Source organism: Alligator mississippiensis, chromosome 3 (assembly GCF_030867095.1).
Source record: "Alligator mississippiensis isolate rAllMis1 chromosome 3, rAllMis1, whole genome shotgun sequence".
In the NCBI taxonomy this organism is placed as follows: Eukaryota; Metazoa; Chordata; order Crocodylia; family Alligatoridae; genus Alligator; species Alligator mississippiensis.
In genome coordinates this window covers 280,732,949-280,757,565 of record NC_081826.1, presented here as the reverse complement: position 1 = coordinate 280,757,565, position 24,617 = coordinate 280,732,949, and the positions used below count along the sequence as shown (strand labels likewise).

At 44.8% G+C, this 24,617-nt stretch overlaps 1 protein-coding gene across 7 annotated transcripts in view; it reads right to left on the bottom strand.

Moving 5' to 3' along the window:
• Positions 1-17,584: 17,584 nt before the first annotated feature.
• The window catches only part of ADAMTS12 (ADAM metallopeptidase with thrombospondin type 1 motif 12), a 353,569-nt gene continuing 346,536 nt past the window's right edge, over positions 17,585-24,617 (bottom strand). For 5 of the 7 annotated variants that reach the window (XM_059725239.1, XM_019495974.2, XM_019495975.2 and 2 more), the window contains 2 exons: positions 22,018-22,171; positions 17,585-20,461 (listed from right to left, as the gene is read on the bottom strand). In XM_059725239.1, coding sequence (XP_059581222.1) covers positions 20,223-20,461; positions 22,018-22,171 — 393 coding nt within the window. In that variant the 3' untranslated portion in view covers positions 17,585-20,222. Of the gene's footprint in view, positions 20,462-22,017; positions 22,975-24,617 lie in introns of those variants that run through there. The other 2 variants (XR_002092999.2, XM_059725240.1) reach the window with 2 other exon arrangements.

The window sequence follows — 24,617 nt, the reverse complement described above, 5'->3', positions numbered from 1 at the left end:
GAAGGTCCATGGAAAAGCTGGGAACAGAACCCCTCTCTTCTCACTCACAGCTCCATTTGTCTACTCTGGCAGACGCTCCTTGTTCATCGTGCGTGCACACAGTACTCGCTCCGGCTCTCTATGACACGGTTAAAAATGGGGCAACGAGAAAGGGGGAGGGGTGACATTGACTAACAGGTTGATTCTAATTGGCCACTGATGCCTCATGACAAAAAGACACAAGCCTTCCCAGGAGGATACCTGTACTTTGATATTCATTGGAGGGAGGAGAAATTTTAGCAACTTCAGTGTTAAGGAAGGACTGTGCTTTCTAACTGTTTAGATTATGTCAAACGAATGCCTCTCCAGTCACTAGTTTATGCTAACAACCTTCTGCAACTTGATTGATCTTGAGGATAAGATGCCAAATAATGCTATGTATTTTGTGGCACTGGACATCCACCCATCACACAAAATACGCCTCTTTCAGCCTTGCATGGCTGACCAAGCCTTGGCTTCCTCTGCTCTCCACCTTGCAACTTGCATCAAGTCTACGCAGGTCGTCAAGGCTATTTTCTCTAGCCATTAAGTCATAGCAGGTTGGGGTTTATCCCTCTGGGGTGCAGTCATGCCTGTATGCAGAACATGCCTGGGGAATCAACTATCATCATCTGCAAGAACAGGTCCTCAGTCCCCATCAAAGACCATTAATGCTGGATGGGCACACGACTGACTAGTAACAATGACTGTGCTGTCTGTTCTAAGGCTCTTTGTTGCCTTTGCTGCCAGAAGAACTGGAGGCAGACATGTGCTCACCTGTGTAAGGATGCACTGAGTACTGATAGCAGTGGTGGCCTTAGTGTTGTTGGGGCCCCGGGCAAGAGAGTCATTTGGAGCCCCTTAGAGCCTTAATTTTGATGACCTATAACAAGTCAAACAGTTTTGATTTCAATTTCACTTTGCCCTATCCATGAAACTGCAATGAAAATATCTTAATACAATACTGATAATACAAATATTCAGTGTAATTCTTTGTTATTTTTATAAAGTGTGGGGCCCTGGATGGTCACTCAGATTGCGCTCCCCTAAGGCTGCTACTGCTGATAGCTGCTGAATGGACTGTGGCAACCAGCTAGAAGACCAGGGGTGTCTCCTTGCACATTCAGCCAGCTGCTGGGAGGCAGCACAAGCTTTTCTCCTGTCAGTATTGGTGAGGGAATGCAGGCTCTGTTGCCCAGGAGCTCTGAGTGTCCATGCAGTCAGTGTTTTGTGGGCAGGTGTAGTGTTCCAGCAGCAGCAGTTTGTAGCATTGACCAGGCCAAGGACAGAAGAAAGGACCCACGAAGATGCTTCCGCAGGAGTATAGGTGATTGCTCAAATTAGCTGGTCCTGCTTGTATTCACTCTACTTTTGCAATTTGCAGGAAAGAGAGCAATCCCCCCAGCTAGCAGCATTGTTTAAATGGCAAACACAACAGAATCTCCAAAGGATAGGTCCATAAACACACCTTCAAAAGTTGCCAAGGGAAAAGTGATCAATCCTCCTTTTAGGTCAATTTTGGGAGACTCAGAGTAGGCAGAGAGTTTCAGCTGCATTATTGATTTAGCACTCAAAGTGCTTCAAAACCATTGCCACCTCCAAATACATGTCCTGGTTCCCCAGAAGACAATGTTTCTTTCTCAAACACCACAGTCAATAATACTGGAAAAATACATGGAAGCACAGCTCAGCCATTGTTAATCATAGCTAGCACCATCATTCAGTATAAAGGGCTTTCAAATCCGGTACTAGTACTAGGCATCGTGCATTTCTCATCATATATCCATGGTTTCGCTTAAAGCTAGGCAGAGATGAACTGTATTGAGGCTTTACAACTCAGCCTTCCAGTCTGGTGTAATTACAAGACATAATTATATGCTATATTTACAGTAGGGGCGTGTGAAATGGGTCTTATTCGACGTGGGTTTGGATTCAGCCCAAATCAGGGACAGTGATTCAATTAGTTGATTCAGATCACTGTCCCCGGTTCTATTTGGCCAAATCCAAATCTGAAGATTCAATGCTGATTCGGATGCCCCCTGCGTGCTCCCTGGCGGACCCAGAAGTGGGCTGGAAGTACTTCCGGTCTACTTCCGTGTTTGCTGCCGAGCACATTGGGGGGGGGGGGGGGGGCGCGGCCCAAGCTCCTGTGGGATGCTCCATCCACCCCGGCACTGCAGCATTCACGAGCTGCACCTGGTACCTCAAGGTATATAGAAAAAACATTTAAAGCTGTGTCTATGTCTGAATTGCCGAATCTTTCCAAATTGATTCAGAGGGTTCTGATTCAATTCAGAGGGATTAAAGGGTCTCCTGATTCAATACAGATTTGGAGATTTGGTCACCGAATTGGGCCAAATCTCTGCCAAATTGAATCAGTGACCGAAGCTTCACACAGCTCTAATTTACAGCACTGAGTTGCTGGGACCAATAAAAGTATCTTGCTGAGCCACTGTTGATTGTTTTGTAGGTAAGAATGCCTACTTTTTTTTAATCTACTCCAGTCTATGGCTATAATTCAAGGACCTTAATGAATTAGCAAAGAGGATTTTACTGGGCAACTTTGAAATATGAAACATATCAGATAGAAAAAACCAAACAAGCATGTTTATACTATCCACTTGAAAAAGCAGGAACACCAAAGACATGCTAGTTTGCTTTTTTTTCCCTCCCCAGAAGATGAGAAGGTATCACAAACAATTTTGTGTCCGCAGGGGAGGCTTATACCTTTTTTCCTGTGTCATTTGTTACTGTCAGATTTAAATAGCATAATAAAAAAAAATTCTACATTTGTATTTGATAAGAAACCTCCTCCCTTTTCTGGACAAAGAGCTAGTGGATGCGGGGTAGAGATATGGTAGTGAGAACCATCAGCAAGAACTGCCTGATATGCTGTCTGCAACATACTAGACCATCATAGGATCAGGCCTTATTAATAGGGGTTTACCAACCTCAAGGAGGTGGCTGGCCGATTTCGTGGGCAGATCCCGGGCCTGGTTGTCATTTTTGTGGGCTGAACACAGAAGGCATCCCCATGTCTCTGATTGGCTGAGAGGCCTCAGCAGTTCCTCCCTGCAGATTGCCACATGGCCCAAAAGTACAGTTTACTTACCCTGATTAAGCCTGATGAAGCCATTAATCTGTGTTTTTAATCCTGCTGTAAGTAGCCCTGCCCTGCAAAACCCTCCTCCCTGCCCCCTCCTTCAATCACCTGTTAGATAAAAGTGCCAAAAAACCCCATTGAAGTGCATGAGTTATACAGATACTGGGTGAGCTGGGTCAAACTGACACGATTCCTCTTCTGGGCATGCACTGTGCGTGGTGCGGGGGTGCACTAAACTGAAATTAAAGTGCTGTTTTTTGGTGTTTTTTCCGGCCATGTCTGTAAGCACCCTGAGTGGAGATGCTTGTAAAATTTCACAAATTTCAAAGAATCTGCAGTCTTTGAGTGCCCTACAGCCTGGTCATCACTAAGCCTGATGCCTACCAGGCTATACAACAGCTCCTTGTGAAGGAAGGCTCCAGAGATCAGCACAGATGCAGCAACTCTTTATGGTAGATGGGGAAGAGGAAGGAAGTAATGGGAAAGTTTGGAGAGGGATCCAGAGACTAAGGAGTAAAGCATGGGTAAACTTTCTTAATATCTTTTGACCTGTCAAGCATGTTTTCATGAGAGGAATTCTAGATCTTATTCCCAGTGTCCAAAGCTTCCTGGATCTCCTTGAGCAGCCCGCTCCCCCTCAATGATGGGAGCACCAAGAGGAAAACATCACAAACTCCCTACTGGTTAATAACATGCTTGCCTTAGGGCCTTGCTCCATTCCTGGTATAGAAATAAAGAAAGTTGCTAGTGATAGCTGTAGCTAATTCATGACTGGCCCATGTCTAATAAGCAGCAGGCATATATTTTCTACTGATGCTTGATTTCCTACCAGACAACCCGTAAGAGCTGTCAAATATTAATTTTAGCTGTGTTGGGATCCCTCCATCAGTAGGAAAGGGGGATTCCTATGTTGACATTAACATTTTGAGAGACTAGGATCACCTTTTGGTAACTTGCTGTGGGCTATATATAATTTTAACAAAATGCTTCTACAGCCTCTGAAGTCCCCTTACAAGACCTTTCATTTCAAAGTTGAGAATAGGAAGGACAGATTCCCAAGCACTAATCTGCCTCATTTAACTTTCAGCCCTTTTAAATGAGCCAAGCTGCTGCTTAGACACAGCTTAGATATTAGCTTCATTTTGTAAATTATTGACTAAGCAAAATGAGACCCTACAGTCAACTTTCTGGCATTTTTCCATTTGTCTTTATGCGGCACAATAACTTTGGAACATTTAGTCTAATCAACTCCCAAACTGCGAAGACCATCCTCAGCATCAGTGGGGAGAACCTCATTGGGTGCCTATACACATGCAGTGAGGAGGCTCCGATGCATTATAATTACAATGTGTCAGAGCAGATTCAATTAACTGAGTCTGCTGGAGCATGGTAATTACTGCGCTCCAACAGAGTCCAGAGTCATGTGTATCAGAGTCCCCACACTGAAAAATGATGGTGGGAGTGCTTTAACTAAAGCTTGTTTGTAAAGCTTTAGTTAAAGCACCCCTGCCGCCATTTTTCACTGATACATGTGACGCTAGGCACTAGGACACTGATACATGTGATGCTAGGTGGTTTAATTACAGCAGCTCTCAAAGCCATTCTAATTAAAGCCCCACCTCCACTCCTGGAGCATGTGTATAACCGCCTATTGATTTTTGTGAAAAATGGGAAGCCAGAAAAGCTTGACTTAGTGGGAGAAAATAGGGTCAATAAACTGCCCAGCCCTGTAGGCAGAGCAATCTTTCTGGTGTCCACTGCTGCAGAGTACTTATCTCAGAGGCAACAGTTTGGCTTGCTTCAGATGGAAACAGACATTAGGCTAAAGCCAAATAGAAATTACAGCATCTTAGATGGATTGTGCTTGGGGAGGGAGCACCCAGGAGGATGAGTGGGAGTCTCTGATCCTCTTTCTTGGTCACCCCACTTCTTCCTCTCTTCAAAATGCTGCAGGCAGAAGAACCTCTCTGCTGGGCCATGCTGCCTACACATCCCAGGGGCAACAGCTTTATATGCTCCTCAGTGTGCATGTGTACAGGCAAACAAGTGCAGCACTTCCCAATTTTACTAACACAGTGCCAGGCTATCAGGCTGCAGATGCTTTCAGGCCTAGGATTTACTGCCTCTTGTTTTGCTATGAACAAGGACATGCTGCTGGCAGGTTGCTGGCAGGAAGCTCCAGTAATGCCCATAAAATGGCTCTGAGCAACAATTTATAATAGACAAATAATCTGTGTGTGTACAAGAAGCCTGATGCCATTTCTCTTTTGTTGTGGCACAAAGACAGGACCCTCGCTATTCCTGCATCACGATTTGTGAGTGGTTGGCACTGGGGAAGTCGCATGAGCTTAAGCAACATCATAATGTGTCTGAAAAGACACCTTGTACAAATGGTGACAAAGAACTCAGGAATCATAAACCATTTTCTGAATAAAGTACATCTTGATGTGAAAATTTTGAAGCTTTTTAGTGGTGGCAATGAGAGCCAGATCTTTCAACCAAGTTTTTCAAGTCAAACAGATTATATAAATATAGTATAAATATACAAACACAGGCATGTGGATATACATACACATGCATACATATATCTGTATATACATATGCACATACATCTATAGATAAGTTTTACACACATATGTAGTTGTGTGTATATTTGTGATGAGCTCATCGGTTTGGTTAATAAAAGTAATGGTGTTGACTAGGGCTATGCAAAATGGCACTGTTCTGGTTCGACTTGCATTTTGACAGAACAGCGTTTCATTTCAAATTTCATTTCTATTTGAAACTGCTGTTCTGTTTCGTTTAGTTGAAACAGTTTCCTGTTTTGATGCTATTTTGATGTTTTGCCCATAGGCTATAATGGGGAAACTCAAAAGAGACTATAACTTTGTAATTTCTGGCCTGATTTGGATAAAACTTGCAGGAATCATAGCCCCTTCTGAGGGCATGATGCTTGCCAGGTTTCAAGGAGATAGGTGCAGGGGTTTCAGGGAAACTGCACCTCAAATTATTAAAAGCAAAAAACTCATGTCACGTGTACGTGTTAAGCCACAGCAGGGTCAAAACTGTAGGCTTGCTAGCCCCTGCTGAGGCAACAAAGCCTGCCAGGTTTCAAGGAGATAGGTGGAGGGGTTTGGGGGAAGATGCACCTCAAGCTGCGGACAAGCAAAACTCGTGACATGGGTGACATTGTGTGTGAAGGCGCAGCAGGGTGACAGCTGCAGGGATGCTAGCCCCTGCTGAGGCATGAAGCCTGCAAGCTGTCAAGGAGATAGGTGCAGGGGGAGTCTGGGTTCTGGGGTCCTGCACCTCTAGCTGCTGACAGGCAAGACTCATGACATGGGTGGGTGACACTGTGTGTTCAGGTGCGACCTCACTCAACTGACACCAAGGCAGAAAGCAGGGCAGGTCAAACAATACTGCCTTTTATGCAGTTTTTCTATCCTTCCCCCAGAGCACTGGGATTAGAAGAGACCTCAGGAAAGGATGACAGTCACTGGCCAGCTACAGTCAATAAGGAACACTCCTTGCCCCCCTTTCCCCTTCCTCTCCTTACCTTAGTTTCTGTTCCCCTGCAGACAAGCCCAGCTTGAGCTTCAAAACTTGAAACGTTTTGAAAATGTCAAAATGTTTTGACTTGCCTTGTTTCGTTTCTAGGCTGTTTTGAACCTCTCTGTTTCATTTCGATTTTGCTGTTTCAAGCTTGCAACGAGTTGAAACAGCATCAAAACAAAATTGCTGGTGAAATTTCGCACAGCCCTAGTGTTGACATAACATATTTAGATAGCTACAAGGTATTTCACTTGGTCCCACATGACATTCAGATTCTGATAAAAAGTGGCACTGTATTAAAAACAATAACATTACCTATACTAAATTGATTAAATCTGGTCAACTAATTATGCAATTACCATCCAAAATAAATGTTCATGCTAGAATCCTGCAGGGATCTTTACTTGACCCTGTGTTATTCAATATTTTTACTGGTCAACTTAGGGGAAAAAATCATTGCTGGTAAAATGTGGAGATAGCTTAAAACATCGCAGACATGGCAGAGAGGGCAGTTTTACAGACTAACCTGGATTACTTGGTCTACTGTCTCATTTGAATAACATCTATTTTGATACAATGGGCCAGATAAAATGGCTTGGCGGGCTGCAAGGCGGCCCGCAGGCTGTATGTTGGACAAGCCTGAACTACCCCACCAAACAGAGGAGTTACTGCATTTTGTTTCCACTCATTCCACTTCATTTCCTCCCCACTCTATAGCCTCCCACAGTTGCATCTCATCAGTCATATCTGCTACTGAATACAGGGAGAACAGGCAGGTTGTGGTGTCTCAACATCCTCAGATTAGACTGAGTTAACTGAAGCTGCAAATGTATAGGTTGCAAAGGCTCCGTTTTGCTCCCACAAAAATCAGGATGTGTGTCAGAGTCACGTCCTCTGAGACAAAGCGTCCAGCAAGGGTGGCATCTCAATAGACAGTCTGGATGGGGCAGCAGGAATTTCCTGGCATGGCAGAACAGTAACTAGGGGCCCAGATCCTTTTCAAGGACAGTAATAAGCCTGTTGCCTGTTTGCTGTAAAAAGTGCTTTATGCAAGTTCCTGTCCATGCTAAAGAGTTGCTTGCACACTGCAAGCCACATCAAAAGATACTACAAAATGGATGCCGAGAGGACCGAGCTTGGGCAGTATCCATTGTACACTTGGCCAAAGACACACAGGTCATATAGGCACGGTGAAATGTGCCCTTAGATTAATATTGAGCTGTCAGCTACTATGTCTGGTTTCTGTTCTTGCACTGCCTCCATCAGACTGGCTCCCGGTGCCTGTGTGAGAGGGGTTTGATACCAAGGGGGCTGCCTAATGTCATTCACGTAACTGAAACACCTGCTGTGCTCAACTTGGAGCAGTGCAGTCACATAATTCCTGTCTGCAGTATATGAACTGATTGTGGCTTCCTCTGTCCTCAAGCCAGTGGTGAGTAGTTTGCATTTTGAAATCAATGGTATACATCTAAAGGTAATCTTACTGCACAGTGCAGAATTTTACACCAGGTATTAGGAACAGAAAGATCAATCCCTTTTTCAGGGGGTTTGCTGCTCTGGATTTGTTGTTGCTCAAAGCAGGGTGTCTGGCACGGTCTCTCTGCAACTGCCAGAGGCGGACTCCACTGGCTGCATGGCCAGTGGTGTAATTACTTTGCTTTGACTGGCAGGTCGGATTCTGTCTCCTCTGAGCTGGAAGCAACAGGGAGGATATATTGTAATGGATCCGCCAACTTTCCCCATGAAGAAGAATGCCTGTGTGTGACTTATTATTCTGCATCCTTTTGCCATGCAATTAGCATTCAGGGAGTGTCAGCAGAAGCAAAGAACAGTGAGATTGTGAGAATTCGTTTATTTTGAGGCCAATTCAGACTCCCAGATATTAAAAAATGACAAAGTATATCTACATCCAGAGCCAAGAAACCAAGTAATACATTTCTAAGTGAACACAGCAGATAAGAGATAATTTAATCTCCTGCTTCATTAGCTCATTCATTGTATGAAACAGATCACAGATGCACAAGAATAGACAGAAAACAGGGTCTTTTTTGTGTTTGCCATCTGTTTAAATAAGGGTGTGGGGAGACTGAAACTTTGCCATAAAATTATGAGTACAGAAAGTCATTGTTGCTTTATATGAAAGCATTGCCTCCTGTCTTGCCGATTGGGATAACCAATTCCCATCAGACCGGAGTCATCTTTACAGTATTTTTTCTTCAGTGTCATAATTTCAAGTTGCTTTTGGACTGGCTGGGCCTTACAGTAGCACTGCAGTTGCTGTCCTTTCAATTCACATTGCTGTGAACAGAACTAAAGCAAATAGTGGAACAGTTGCTAGTGTGACTGAGTGGGTGTGTGGTCAATGCATAAAACAGGCTGTGACATAGATGCGCTGTTGTGATGAGAACTGTAATGGAAATAGGGATTGTAATACAGTATAGGAAGTATTGCTTACACTGAAGCAGAGTTTTCACCATCTACATGTGCATTTCATACTCTCAGTGATTCACAGTGTACCACATTGGCCATGATTCAGCAGATACATGTTCTACTTTCTCTTCATATTTGAATTATGCTCCCATATAGTTGTAGCTTGTTCTCCTTTTTCATTCATTTTTTTTTCTTTTATAGCTAGCCATCTCATGCAGGCTTGTTCACTCTTGCTTTTAAACTTCTTTTTCTGCTTGCACCTCAGGCTAGTAGGTAGAAGATCTGCTGCTTTGTCACCCTTTGGCTTTTGGGTCAAAAGTTTTGATGTCCACAATTAGGACCTCAATCCAGTTAGACCATGAAATAAAAACCTAGTTTTCAAAAGGTGCTGGGAAACTGCATGTGTTGATGCGGAAGTCACTGTGCTCAGCAGCTTTGATTTATCTTCTACAGAAACATAGCAGACAGGAGCAAGCCAACAGTAGTAATGCTTTGCTAAGGAAGGTGACTAGCTGTTTCTCTCAAGCGCTTGATGCATGACGCTCACTTTACTAGACTCAGTGTCCCCTGGAGGGATTTCATTCACCATTTCACTGCCATAGCTGCACAGCATAGACAGCCCAAATGAAAGAAAAAGGAACAGCCCCACGCACCCCTGTTTTTGAAGCTGTAACACTAAGCACCCATGGCCAGGGTCATGGGTCTAGAAGGGAGACACGAGTACTGGGGTCGCTGGGGGCTTCAGGGTGCGGGGGCGCAGCGGGCTTTCACCCACACATCTTGCGCCACTCCTGGGACCAAACCGAGGGGTGTTTTTTCTGTTGACGGGCCCTTTTAAACTGTGCGCATGTGCAGTGGGCCTGCCACTGAGTCCAAATTACTCCCCGGTGAGAGGGGGCCCTGTCTGGGATTTGGGGGGACCCTGCCTCACTGGAGAGGGGTCGGTGAGTACCACCTCTCCTTTCCTACTCTCTCCCTGGGGGGGCTGGGACAAGCAGGGGCCGGGACGGGGCGAGACCCTCCTTGGCTCCGGCTTAGCCGCCTCCCCACAGCTGGGCTGGGCTAGTCCCTCCTACCAGGGGCCCCGCTTACCTCCAGCTGCTGTTGGGGGTCAGCGGGGGCGCTCTGCAGCAGTTGGGGTCGCTGGGGGACTTTGGGGTGTGGGGCCGCAGTGGGCTTTCACCCGCGTGTCTTGCACTGCTCCTGGGGCCAAACCAGAAGCACTTCCGGTCCACTTCCAGGTCCCCTGGGGAGTGAACCTTGGTCTCCCACCTTGCAGGTGACTATTTAAACCACTGAGCTTTTGGGTAAGAAGAAGGACTCTTCTCCTCCATTTTAAGAATCAACAGTTTTAAGGGACCTTTCTACCAATGAATCCAGGGCTCTTTGTTCACAGCCAACTGTCGGTCCAGAATGGTCCACAATATTGTCCATTCTGACCCCTCTTGCACATCACAAACACAAAGCACCATGAGGAAAAAAACCCACTACATGTCACAGATAAAGAGCAGCGGAAACAAGGGCACCAGCAATGCTTTTTCACTGAAACAACAGAGTTTGTTAGGTTAAAATACACTCAGATGATTTGGGGCCTACTTAATTCATGGTTTTGTAGTTTTCGTGGAAACTGCAAAAACTAGTGGTATCTGCAATCGCCAGGAAATATTTCACTGGTGGCAATTTCCCACAAAATCAACCCGACCCCTGCCGCCCAGTGTATTATTCATATAATACACTAATCTCCCAGTCCTTGCACCCACTCTCGTGTGCTTCAGATGGACTGACTGTCTGCGGCGATGGTGGGGCCTCTCCGCCAGTCAGTAGGAGTGGGGTGGGAGGGGAGACTGCCAGGAAATGCCTGCAGAAATGGCCCTTTGTGCTGTGAGCAAGCCATGAAAATGGCTTTATCTCACTGCAAGTAGGTCCCTGTGGATGATTTTAGAAACAGGCCACATCCCACACTACATATGAAGGCACCGTTTCCCACAGTCCTTGACATCTCACCTGGCAGATAAAGCCCCCCGATCCCAACCCTGGCAGTCAGTTTGACATTGAGTGAATGGTCCAGACTCTCCAGCCAGGTGTCTTAGGGATTTTTAAGTACTGCTAGAAGCACCAGTGTACCCCAGCCAAAGTCCCACTTCTAGCTGTGGCTAATGTCCAGTGATTAAGAGGAAAATGAAAAGGAAGGACTGACCTGGTTTAGATACTGAACGGCAAAAGAACAGAAGTAAGTTCTTCTCCCTAGCCCAGAGGTAGGTACCCACTCCCTCTGAGGGTTGCATTACACTCAATGGCAGTTCTCATTAACTGGTGTGGGGGGTTCCCCACTCAGTTTGCTGATCTTTATGAATTGTAACTGTTCCCATGCATTGTACAGGGAACCCTCGGGGTTCCTTGGGGTTGTGAATCCCAGTAGATGGCAGGACCCCCTTGCGAATCCAGCCCTTCATCTCTAAAAGTGACTGCAACTCAAGCCTTCTCTCCCTAGATGCTTTTAACCTTGATAAAGAGAGATTGAAAAGGGAATCCATAAGCAAGTGACTGCTTCCTTATAGCCACTGTCCATTAATCATCTCTATCCCATTGCAAACACTTGGATTTAGTAGAAGCTACATCAACTCATAAAATCACAGAAAATACAGCTGGATTGGACCTTAAGTGGTCATCTAATCCACCCCCTGACTTCCATACCTAAACCATTCCTGACGGATGTCTGTCTACTTGGTTCTTTAAAACTGCCAGGGATTCCAGTCTCTCTATATACCATATTTTCTCACATAAAACATGAACCTTCTCCCCAAAAAACAGTTGATGGAAATTAAGGGGCATATTATATATGAGAAATGGTATGATCGGGTTCTTCCACTTACTACAAGGAAAGTTGGTTTTTCTTCATTCTGCTTTTCAAAAACAAGGTGAGTATTATATTCCAGGGAATGCTGTACATGAAAAAACACAGTAATCTATGCAAATACTTAACAATTCTTGCATTTTAAAAATGTTTTTCTGATAGCTTATCTAAATCCCTCTTGCAGCAATTTAAATCCAGTACATCCTGTCCTCCCCACAAGGGACATGAAGTTAATTTATTATCTCCTTGCCTGCAGTGACCTTTTGAAGATTTGAAGACTGCTACCATGTCTCACCTCAGTTTCTCTCTTCTTTGGGCTAAACAAGCCCCATTTTTTCTTAAAGGTCATGATTCCTAGACTTTTAATAATTAATTTTTGGTGGTGTCCAATTGGTCCATCTCCTTCTTAATGTTGGACACAGTACTCCAGCTAAGGCCTCACTATTACTGAGCAGTGTGGCAAGGTTACTTCATGTATTTTAGATATGAAACTCCTCTTTATAAAATCCATATAGGGTTGACTTGTTTTATAACACACATTGTTGCTTTATGTACAGTTTGTGATCTCCTACAGCCACCATATCCTTTTCTGAAGAACTGCTGCATATGCAATTGTACCTCAATTTGAATTTATGCAGTTGATTTTTCCTAAGTGTTGTATTTGTCCTTGTTGAATGTCATCCTATTTATGTCAGAACATTCCTCCAATATGTCAAAGTCATTTTGAAATCTAATCTTTTTCACCCAAGTGCTTGCAACCTGTCCCATTCTCTTATCATGTGCAGACTGAATAAGCCTACTGTCTATTCCAACATCCAACTCATTAATAAAAATATTGAACAGTGCAGAACCCAGGACAGACTTCTGTGAAACCACACTTAATAAATCCTTGCAGTTTGACATTGAATCATTTATAACTAATCTTTGGGTGCATCTACACATGTGATTTATTGTGCAGTTGATTAATTAGCTACACAGTACAGTGTCACTGTTTACACATGCTCTGAGTGCAGTAATTTAATTAACTCCACTGTAAGATAGTACTGTTGGGGGCATTGCTGGCTTATGGCAGAGTAATTAAGTGTGATGAAATGCATGTGTGGATGGTGACAATGGCTAGCTGGAGCATGAGGGTGATAAAGTGCAGGGCCTGCCTGCTGCACAGCTCTGCACTTCAGCACTCTTGTGCCCCAGCCACCCAGTGCTGCCACCAGGAGCCCAGAACCAACCTCTGCAGCCTGCTGCAAGCCCCAGGTTGATCGGCCCCAGCTCAAACTGTTGCTATCCCATTTCATGACAGATGTAGGAGATGCAGCTTAATTTTTGAATGCCCAAGAAAGAAAGAAGATTTAAAAACTGCCAAAAGGTGTGTTGCATTACAAAATACAACTCCTTTCAAACTCTGTACAACCAGAACACAATTTGTGCCTTAGTCTCCATAGCACAGGGAAAGATTAATCAGAAATCCAGGCTTTTCTCGCTTTGATTACTTGCCCAGTCATGTTCCCACTTATGAATTCAGCATAGTTTGAGGTCTTTCTCCAGCTTCCTAAAATACTCTTATATTCGGATGATAGAATCTGAAATATGGCCAGTTCTGGGATCAGTTAGGTGATTCTGCTACAGCAAATTCCCAATTAGTGATGAATGCCAGGAAGATATTGTTATTGGCTTTTTTTTCTGATTGTTTCTATTCATGATTCTTCTTTTTATTGGAACCATACAAAAAATCAGGCAATGCATAAATAAGGTGCTGCTAGTGGTCTGGCTACAATAGCCCAGAACCAAGTGTGGGCTAAACCCATGAGCATCTAACTCCACTCCTCAGGCAGGTTTTGCAGTCACACAGTCCATACTGCTGTAGACTGGTGACAGCACCCAAGATCACTAGTTTAAAGCTAACATGGGTATGTCTACAATGCTCTGGGGTCATCTTAGTGACTGCAGTAGGGAGATACATTGGAGTAGAAATGGCTCATAACTCTCTTCTACTGAGCAGGACTTTATCACCTGAAGAGCTGGCTAGGAGATGGAGACTATGAAAGGGAGATGGAGGCCAGTAGATCTTGGCAAGTCTGAATGGTAGTAGAAAAAAATGAGAGAGAGAAAACCAATGGGAGCCGAACTGGAAGGCTGCTTCTGAAGCAGCATTTAATCTAGGCAGGAAAATATTTTACAGGCGAATGTATATTGTGACTGAAACACTGCAGTGACTGGGGCTTGGGAAATATGTGTGGAATTTCCACCTCTGCCACAGGCTTCTGTATTGTGAAAGGAGAGAAAATACTTCCCCAGTTCACACGGGTGCTATGGAGAGGTACTATATAGAGGCTGTGTTACTCCATTCAGTCGAGATGGGCTTATTTGAGATAGCTGCTTTGCTGGGAACATCTCTCAGGGAACTGACTTAGCAAATGCCAGTTACTGCTGCTAAATCAGGGCAATGTAAGGAATCTAGAGTTTATTAAAAACCCCCCCAACAAAAACCTGTCAATGATGCCAGAGTACTGCCTGGGCTCTATTTTATTTTACTTCATATACATCTGAGCACAAATGAATAAGATATTTCTGCTTAATAAGAACATATTCATTCCTGGATTCATTCAATAAATCCAGGAGAAATACACATCCTCAGTGAGTAGCACTGGGTCAGAGGAGGGGCACACTGAAGTGCTCTGGGTTAGAATACTAGGAGGTCGAGGGGAAAGTGACTTAACGGTGGAGATCTACTACAGACCACCCAACCAAGGGGAAGAGCTAGACTGGGAATTCTTCAGTCAGCTCACAGAGGCAGTTAGGTCAAAGGACGTGGTCATCATGGGTGACCTAAACTTTCCAGACATCTGCTGGGAAGAGCAGTCAGCCAGGTCTGACCGCTCACATAGGTTCCTAGCCAAGATACAGGACCTTCATCTAACCCAGGAGGTGCACAGCCCCACCAGGGGAGATGCCTTGTTGGATCTGGTCCTGGCCACGGGCGATGACCTGGTGAGGGGCCTGTGGGTGCTTGACCACCTGTGCAACAGCGACCATCACCTTCTGGAATTCACCATCCAGTGCAAGGTGGCAAAGGTCTGCAGCAAGGCAGCAGCCCTGGACTTCAGGAAGGCGGATTTCAATGAGGTAAGGAGACTAGTTGGAGAGACACTGAGGTCCTGGAGGGGAGGGGAGTTGGGTGTCCAAGAAGAGTGGTTGTTCCTTAAGGAGACGATCCTCCAAGCCCAAAGGGAGGTAATCCCAACATGGATCGAAGGCGGCAAGAGGATGCAAAAGCCCCCATGGCTCACCAAAAGTATCCAGGAACGTCTCCTAGCTAAAAAGGAGGCATACACCCAATGGAAGGGAGGGGCCATCACCAGGGAGGACTATACCTCTGTTGCTCGAGACTGCAGGGGGGTGGTCAGGAAGGCCAAGGCAGAGATGGAACTGAGACTAGCTACCCGGATCAAGGGCAACAAGAAGCCTTTTAAATAGATAGGGGGTAAAAAGAAGGTACCGGGTAACATAGGGCCTCTGCAGGACATGCTAGGAAATCTGGTCATCGCACCAGACAGCAAAGCTAACCTAATTTAACAATTTCTTTGCCTCCGTTTTTCTGAGCAGGGACCGGGTCATCCCCCGCACTGGGACCCCCATAGGCCCCGGAGGAGGCGCACCCAGGCCTAGGGTCAGAGAGGACCTAGTCAGGGAACTGCTGGAGGGACTGGACATATTTAAATCAGCAGATCCTGATGATCTCCACCCCAGAGTGCTGAGGGAATTGGCAGAGGTCATTGTAGGACCCCTGGCATGGCTTTATGAGCACTCGTGGTGCTCTGGTGATGTGCCAGAGGACTGGAAAAGGGCCAATGTGGTTCCCATTTTCAAAAAAGGGAGGAAGGAGGACCCAGGAAACTATAGGCCTGTTAGTCTTACCTCGGTCCAGGGGAAGCTTTTTGAGAGAATTATCCTGGCGCATGTTCGCAAGGGGCCAGCAGGGAAGATTATGCTTGGGGCAACCAACACGGGTTCATTAGAGGCAGGTCCTGTCAGACCAACCTGGTGGTCTTCTGTGACCAGGTCACAAAATCCTTGGATGCCGGTGTCACGGTGGACATAGTCTTTCTGGACTTTAGGAAGGCCTTCGACACTGTCTCTCACCCCATTCTCATTAAAAAACTAGGGAGACTGTGGCATTGTTACCTACACAGTCAGATGGGTCACTAGTTGGCTGGAGGGCCACACCCAGAGAGCGGTGGTGGGTCATTTTCCACCTGGAGGGTCACGGGCAGTGGGGCCCCCCAGGGCTTGGGTCCACACTGTTCAACATCTTCATCAGTGACTTGGACGAGGGGGTAAAAAGCACCCTGTTCAAATTCGCAGATGACACTAAGATGTGGGGAGAAGTGGGCTTGCTAGAAGGGAGGAATAGGCTGCAATCAGACCTGGACAGGTTACAGGGGTGGGCGGATGAGAACAGGATGGGTTTCAACACTGACAAGTGCAAGGTGCTGCACCTGGGGAGGAAGAACCAGCAGCACACCTACAGGCTGGGAAACTCCCTTCTCAGCAGTGCAGAGGCAGAAAAGGATCTTGAAGTCATTATTAATGCCAAAATGAACATGGGCCAACAATGTGGGGACGCGGTCAGTAAGGCTAACCGCACCTTGTCATGCATCCACAGATGCATCTCAGGCAGGTCCAAGGAGGTGATCATCCCCCTCTATGTGACACTGGTCAGGCCGCAGTTGGAGTACTGCGTCCAGTTCTGGGTGCTGCACTTCAGGAGGGATGTGGACAACATGGAGAGGGTTCAGAGGAGGGCCACCCGCATGACTGGGGGCAGTAGGGCAGACCCTATGAGGAGAGGCTACGGGACCTGAACCTGTTCAACCTCCACAAGAGAAGGCTGAGGGGGGATCTAGTGGCCATTTACAAACTGGCTAGGGGGGGACCAGCAGGCAATGGGAGAGTCCCTGTTCCCCCGAGCACTACCAGGAGTGACAAAAAATAACGGTCACAAGCTGGCAGAGGGTAGATTTAGGCTAGACATCAGGAGGCGCTATTTCACTGTCAGGGTGGCTATGATCTGGAACCAACTTCCAAGAGAAGTGGTGCTGGCTCCTACCCTGGGGGTCTTTAAAAGGAGGCTGGATGAACACCTTGCTGGGGTTGTTTGACCCCAGCATCCTTTCCTGCCACGGCAGGGGGTCAGACTTGATGATCTGCTCAGGTCCCTTCTGACCCTACCAACTACGAAACTATGACACTATGTATTCAGTCATCATGAAGGAGCTAAGAAGTGTCTAAATAGGTGTGAAATTCTAAGACCTGGACCATTAGTATGGAAATAGCTAAACAGAAATGGATATACAAGACAAAGAAGGGAAACTTCCCTATTCAGTTTTGTATTTTTATTTAGAGTATTTTACTTCCGCTCCTTATGGCCTGTCCCCTACTTCCTTATTAACCACCTACTCTCTCTATTGGGACACTGAACTCTGAAATATGGCCAATTAAGGGATTCTGCTACCATAAGTTCCCAATTAGAGAAAAATGCCAGGGGTAGAGTGTTCTTAGCATTTTATCTAATTGTTCCTATTTGTGATTCTTCTTTTGGGACCATAAAAAATCTCAGACACATCCTGCATAAGCAATGCCATTTATTGAAATGTAAAAAATAAACTGTTAATATTTGCCTTTTAAGCAGTTAAGTGCTAGGATAGGTAGGGCAGATACTGGGCAAAGAGAACTGTAGAGCAACTTATGGATTCAGACAAGACTCTGAATAAGAAAGTAACATGATTACACTGTGCATGTAGGCTGCAGTTAATTCAATTTTGAGGTTAGTAATCCTTAGAACTAAGGCCACAATCCCAGTTTTATTTAAAAGATTAATTTTATAAAAACAGAAACTTGCTAAACTGATCAAGGCAGTCAGTTGCAGATGCAGTCAGTATATTGTAGGCACAGAGGTGATGAATTCAGTATAAGAACCTGCAGAACAGAATAATATATTGCATTGTGGGAGTACAAAGGCTTGTCACAGTCTTTTAAAAAAGTTTTAAGCTTAGTACCAGCTGTGGTAATACTACTCTTTGGCCCTCTAGGTAGTGAAGATCATTTGATTAATGTTCATGACCTGTCACCAATTCACGTCCAACAAGTTTAAATAAAACACATTTCCCTGAAGAAAATAATGAAGCTGGAAATGCTATTTACTCCATCATGGCTGTAGTGAGCGTAGGAGATCCCAGCTGGGTATCATATATTCATGCTTCCACTTTGCTCATTTGGTCAGTCTCCTGTATGAGTGGTCCAGGTATGAGTCTACTAGCCCATTTTGTTCCATGTGGGCAAAATGCCCTAGGTCACTCTGAGCCTAAAGGATTCAGTGGAGAAGCAAATCTCTTTAATTTTTCAGTCCCAGTTCCTGAGAGATGCTGCTGGACAGCAAACACAATTTATATTGACATAGGTGGGTTAGCTGTTGGCCCTCAAGGAATTGCATAGGACTTGGCCGCATAGTCTCTGCTTGAGAAAACAGAGCTGCATGGGAAAACCCTGTGGAACCATTCCCCAGAGCCAAACAAGCACCACTTCTAGCCTCTTATTTTATTTAATAATTTTGTACACAAATAATACGAATGAGTTTCAATTTTATTTCTCAGTGTAACACTCATTCTTCAAGATTTTGAAAGATAAAAGCAAACCATTTTTAAAGCAAATCACTCTATATAATAAGCAAGAGACCTAGCACTGTCCAGTAACACCACAGAAAGGATAGTTTTAGAAATGTATGTGCTGCAGGTTATGTATATGCACATGAATATACACCCTATACAGCACTGTAGCTGTCATCCAGCTATACTGGATGGGGTTAGCACCATTTTTAACAGCTGTTTTAAAGTGTCATAAACCATTAGCTGCAATGGGGTTTAAACTGCCTTGCACAAATGAAGAGGCCTGATCTCACACAATGTCACACAAGACTTAAAGTGAAGAACAGAGCCCTTAGCTGGAAGTCACAAATGGTCCCATGCAGGTGAGTGGCTGTGCTTACCTACATGGTTCCAGCAACAAGCCTTAATTAGCACACTGAATCAGGTTTACAATGTCAGCCTACAAGTATGACTATTTACATTCCTACCCCTTTTTCCAGAGCAGCACTTCCATTCCTGGCTGTGTATTCTATCTTACAGCTGCATTAAACCAAGAAGTCCTTATACAACACATTCTGAAACTCTTTAGGACACTTCAGGGTAGACTGGAGAATTGCATGCTCCCTTGAAGAGCTGAGGTGTGTTCAACTCCTGTTGAACTGTAATGGAACTTGAGCACCAAACCCTTGCATAATTCAAGAGACCCAATGTAGTTCTCACCCAAATCAGGTTCACCATTTGGTTCAATAGTGCCAGATCAGGCCCATTATCTTGATTAACAGATTCATACATGTTACATATTAGCTAATATATTTGCATCAATAAATTCCTGCCTAGAACTAAGTATTTATGAGATATCTTTTAAGCAGTTAAGTATCAAGCACTTTTTTGTTTAATATAATTTGATAATTAAATCCAGTCTACAAATACAAGTTCATAACCAATTGTGTAACCAAAGGATGATGGTATTTTTATGTTATCAGCCTTTCAAAGGGACAACAGTGAAGAAGCAATTTAAATAAACACAGTTGGCTCAAACAGATATTTAAAAAAACCCCACAAAACTAAGGGCCTCAGCTGACTTTGAGAGAGCTGTAATAACTTTTTCCACCACTTAGGCAGTACAGAGTGACACCAACAGAAATAACTGATTCAGTGTGTGGAATATGTGGTAGAGATCTTTGTTATAGATTAAAGAGGATCATTTTGCACTGTTAAGTAATATTTGTTGAGCATTTGAGGCTCTTGGACCCAACTGTGACACATACTAGTATCAGCTGATATGTTAAGCTGCTTTGGGAGACTAAATTTCATTCTTTTTTTGCCAATGGAGGAAAACAAAAAGCATTACATTCATTTGAAGACAAAAAATTCCAGTAAGCGTGTTCCTGACCTGTAATACCTGCATGCATAGGATGATCCAGGAACAAACAGGGATTATAAATCATTCATGATTAATTTGCGACTCTCATAAAGGAAAGATTGAAGGAATAAATTGGAATAGATTGCCCTAAAAATGTATGTTTCCTTTGAATCCCAGTTTTCTACTTGAACTGGATGGATCAAAAAGAGAAAAAACACCTGGAAACAGAAGCCTTGATTAAATGCAACACATTCCAAACAGCTAGTGCCCAACAGGTCGGCTGTTCCTTTTTTTGATTAGAGCTGATTTTCTTCTAGGTTTAGCGTAGTGTTGTTCTTTCAGGTCTTCTTGCTGCTTCCCATGTCTTGTTTTATTAGAAATTTGGGTCTGGCTGCATGTGAAGCAGCACTGAGTCTGTATGGATGGTATCAAACATTTGCCAATCTCTTTTAATTTTTGGCAGAAATGAACTGACATGTTGTCCTTGTTGCAAAGTAGGCCTGCAGCAAAGAACACAATGAAAGATATTTATATTCTGTACATACAGGTGCATGTAGGTATTCAAGTGTCTAAGCTTGTGTGAACATACGAACAGGAGGCAAGTGGAACAAGTGAACTCTAAGGCAATTCATGCACGAGGGATGTTGATGACCGTGATCCAAACTAGGCTGTCCTGGTGCTCTCAGACTGAGCTGCGTTGCCTCCAGATGCATTGTTCCAAATGAGCCAAGATAAAAACCATGATCATGTCATATATACCTCTCTCTGATGTCATTACTATCCCAATCATTCATTTTCCAGGCCTGTCTCGCTGCACTGTTGTCACGGGATGAGGTCCCCAGGGATGGCTGCGATGCCCCTAGGGCCCCATGACCATGCCAATCTTGCCAAACGGGCACCCTTTTCCTCACCTGACATGTCTTGTTGGAAATTATAATATAGGGAGGCTGCCCTAGAGTTTGTTTTGGACACGGTCCTGATGGACCTCGCTGAACCCTGTGGGTTTTTTGGACCCTTTTTTTGGGTCCCTCTCAAAACGGTTGCCTCATGGGGCACCTTTAGGCTTATGGGCTAGATGCGTGGCTCCAAAACCACCTCTTTACCACACCCCAAGCCTTACAGATGGTATGTTAACATTGCCTCTCTGAGGCCTTGCTATCGCTCGGCTTCCTGTCCTCACCGGGCTTTCTGCACCACGTCCACACTGGCATTAGGGTCTGCTCACTCCCTTTGTCACTGCACCCCTAGCGCTGGGATCCCCACACTGTAATGGGCCCTGCAATGAGGCCTCCTCCTTCCCCAATAGCCTCAGCCCGATCCACCAGTTTATAAACAGAAATCAAAATATGAGCCCCTGGACTATAACATAATACAAGCAGTTCAGAGTGCACTCTGTCCCTTTAAGAGAGTCAAACTTCCCCCAGCACTAAGTGCCTTGCAGGCCAGGGTTCCTGGTGAGCTCCTGGAGCCCCTGAATCCTACCAGAAGCAGAACAGGCAGTCAAGCATCTCTAGTTAGCTTCCTCTATGAGAGCTCCTTTCCCCTTGGCTGCTGACAGGGAACTCCCCCGTTTGTGTCAGCCCTGGGGTTTATATGTGCCCAGGGCCCTGCCTCTTCCTGTCAGCTGACCTGCTGCAGATGTAGGCTAATTCCCTCATTAGCCAGTAACCCCCACCTGTGGGGTTCCTGCCTGACTGCTAGGGCCCTCTCCCTAGGCAGTTTCTGTGCTTAAAGGAGCAGGCACCTTCATGCCCTGCGACAACTATCCACTCAAGTGATGTTCCACAGACTCAAGGGCTGCTGGTTCCTTGCAGAATAGGGAGGGAGGACAGACAGACCACCCAATGCCCCCTCCTTTGGCTAGGTGGCCACTGCTATATGTCCCACGGGAAATGCATCCCTGCATGCGTGCGCTTGTCTGGATGTGCCCATGAAGGCCAGAGTTTCAGAAGAGCTCAGCACTGAGCCCAGGTTTTTGAGACAGCTCAAAACACTGCATACACATTGGGTTATGAAACTCTTTTCAAAACGTTGCCCCCAGATTGTATCATCATACCTGGACTTTTCCTGCACTCCAGGAGGTTGCATTTCTGAGATTCTGGAGGCTTGGGCTCATGCTCACACATACTTTGATTTTCAGTAGCATAGTTTTCTGTATTGACACACATTACTGCTCTTTGCTGAATACCTCCTCCACAGGACACGGTGCACTGAAAGACGTACAGTAATACTGAATTATCCTTTGAAAGAGAACCTTGTGTTACATTTTTAGTGTGCCCATCAATCAGCAAAAAAAGCTGCTCTAACCTATGAGGTGTTAAAGTAAGAGAAAAAAAATGATGCTTGATCAAAGTACTGTGTGTGCTAAGCTCCCTAGCCAAAGCATAGCTCCCATTGTGCACCAGGCTCCAGTGGACCCATGATACATTGTGGGCAAATCAGCAAATCAGTTGACTGTGGTATAGTTTAGCTCAGGAGTGTGGCTTATAGAGGAGAAAGGCAGCATGATGGCTTGAACTGTGATCCCCATGAGGCAGCAACTCCAAATCAACAGTCGTCAGTTTTTGGTTTTCAATTTTTAATGCAAAATAAAAATTCTTAGCTGGGGGATGTGTTTTCCAACAGTTATGTAAATGTAACTATATCCTACTGACTGCTCACCTCACTGTAGAAAGGCCTGACCATAAAGTTTGGAAAAAGCTCAGTGAGGTGCTTCTTTCCTTGGTGATATTTAAAATGCCACCAAATGTTTGCTCAAGGAAAAAGCAACCCAGATGCTTGTGCTGCCTGCATACAGGTGCCAATGGAGAGAAATATTTTTTTACTACAATTTTCAATACAGTTTGGGGGTGTTACGGTCCTTACCTCTTCATTCATCAAGTTTTGTGTGCATTTGGTGGATATTAGAATTTATTTTCCCTTCTGAATGCGAAGTAGTTGGCAAGAGAAATCATAAATCCAGAAAATTACCTTCTAATCTTGTTTCCCTGAACCTTACAGAGATATATGAAGTCTACAAACAAGAATGTAGTTATTCTGAGACAGCTTCAGATAAATCATTAAAATTGAGCTTATATTGAATAAAATAATAATAATACAGTCAGTACAGTACTCCTGGGATATTTATTTTGATATGAAATGCAATTAATTTTATAGTACTCCCCACACTTTCAGTTTCCAATAGAGCTCAGTGTCATCTTCAGATATTGGAGTTAAATCCTTTATAGAATACAGTATTTTTACCTCCTGGTTGCCTTCTGTAAATAAAGTAATGTATCAAATTTCTTGTTAACTGATTTCCAGATTTTTTTATTTTAAATTACCTGCAATACTGTATTGCATGGTATGTTTATACAACAGATGCTTTGTTATTATCTTGAAACATTACCTGAACCTCTATGCCTAACTGAACATACTTAAACTTACTCCTATATCCTTGCAGCTTTCTTCTACAGTAAATTTCATGTGATTAAGAATAGACTGAAAAGAAAAAAAATCCCTGAACAGATAATTAAAAATGAATTTCCTTTACTTAATAGCTATTTCCTTGGGGATGTTTAAGATGCTGGGCAGAGGTGTGCAGGCAGCAGATCACGGCTCTGCCCCGGCTCTGGACCAAGTTGTTGCCAGTGCAAGATCCGAGCCCATGTGCTGGAGCAGCTCCCTGCCCAGCTGCATGCCCTGCCAGTGCTGCTGGGCCAGTCTCCATGGAAACCCTGGCTCTGGGCTCTCAGGACACCGCCACTACTGGGTTTTCCATGGAAAGTGTCATGTGCAGGGGCTGTGGGGAAATGGAGTCCAACCACTGGCTAGAACCACCATTTTGCCCACCTGTGCTCTAGGAACTAGCTTGCCAGGGATACTGTATCTCATGAATACTGTGAATGATTAAAAAAGGGCTCAGTTTTGCCTCCCAAGGGGTGTGTGGACAGACATAAGATGTCAAGCGTTTTGAACAGCTCTGAAATGCCTTTAAAATGTTTCAAACGGCTCTAGCATAGATGCACATGTGGGATAAAAATGCTCCCAAGCCTGACAAAAATATATCTGCAGGGAGCAACGATTATTTCATGCCATTTTGTTCTACGTGATGTTTACATGGGTTCCTCAGTCCTCTAGCATCCCACAGTACAATGCTCTCCACCCGCTTCATGGTCTTCCAGCATCTTGGCCACTGCTGCTCCCCTGTAAAGCACTGGGAGTGGTGCTGCTAAAGCCCTGCCATAGGGAGGAGACCCACAGTCCATTCCCAGTGCAAGACACCTGCTGCAAGTCTCCAGTGTCTTCCCCACCAGACCTGGGGTTCCAGCCCTCCAATCTCCACATTTCTTCATCCCAGAAGGGGGCTTTCAAGGAGCGAGGAGAGCATTTATTAAGTTGACCTGCTCCTCTCTTCTTTTCCTATGGGGGGTGGGAAGGACCACAATGCCAGGAGATGTGGGTTGTGGAGCTGCACTCTCTCTGCTCCACCACCACATGTTGCTGCAACCCCCTGTTATGTCCCTAGCTGGGAAGCATGTTGCTGCACACAGCAACGCTGATTTTGAAGTGCTTTGGCCTGGGGCAGGGGCATGACAGGGGCTGTATATGGGTCGAGTAGCTGAAATGGTACATTTTTAAAATGTTCCCAAGCCTTTTACACTTGGAAATGTTTCA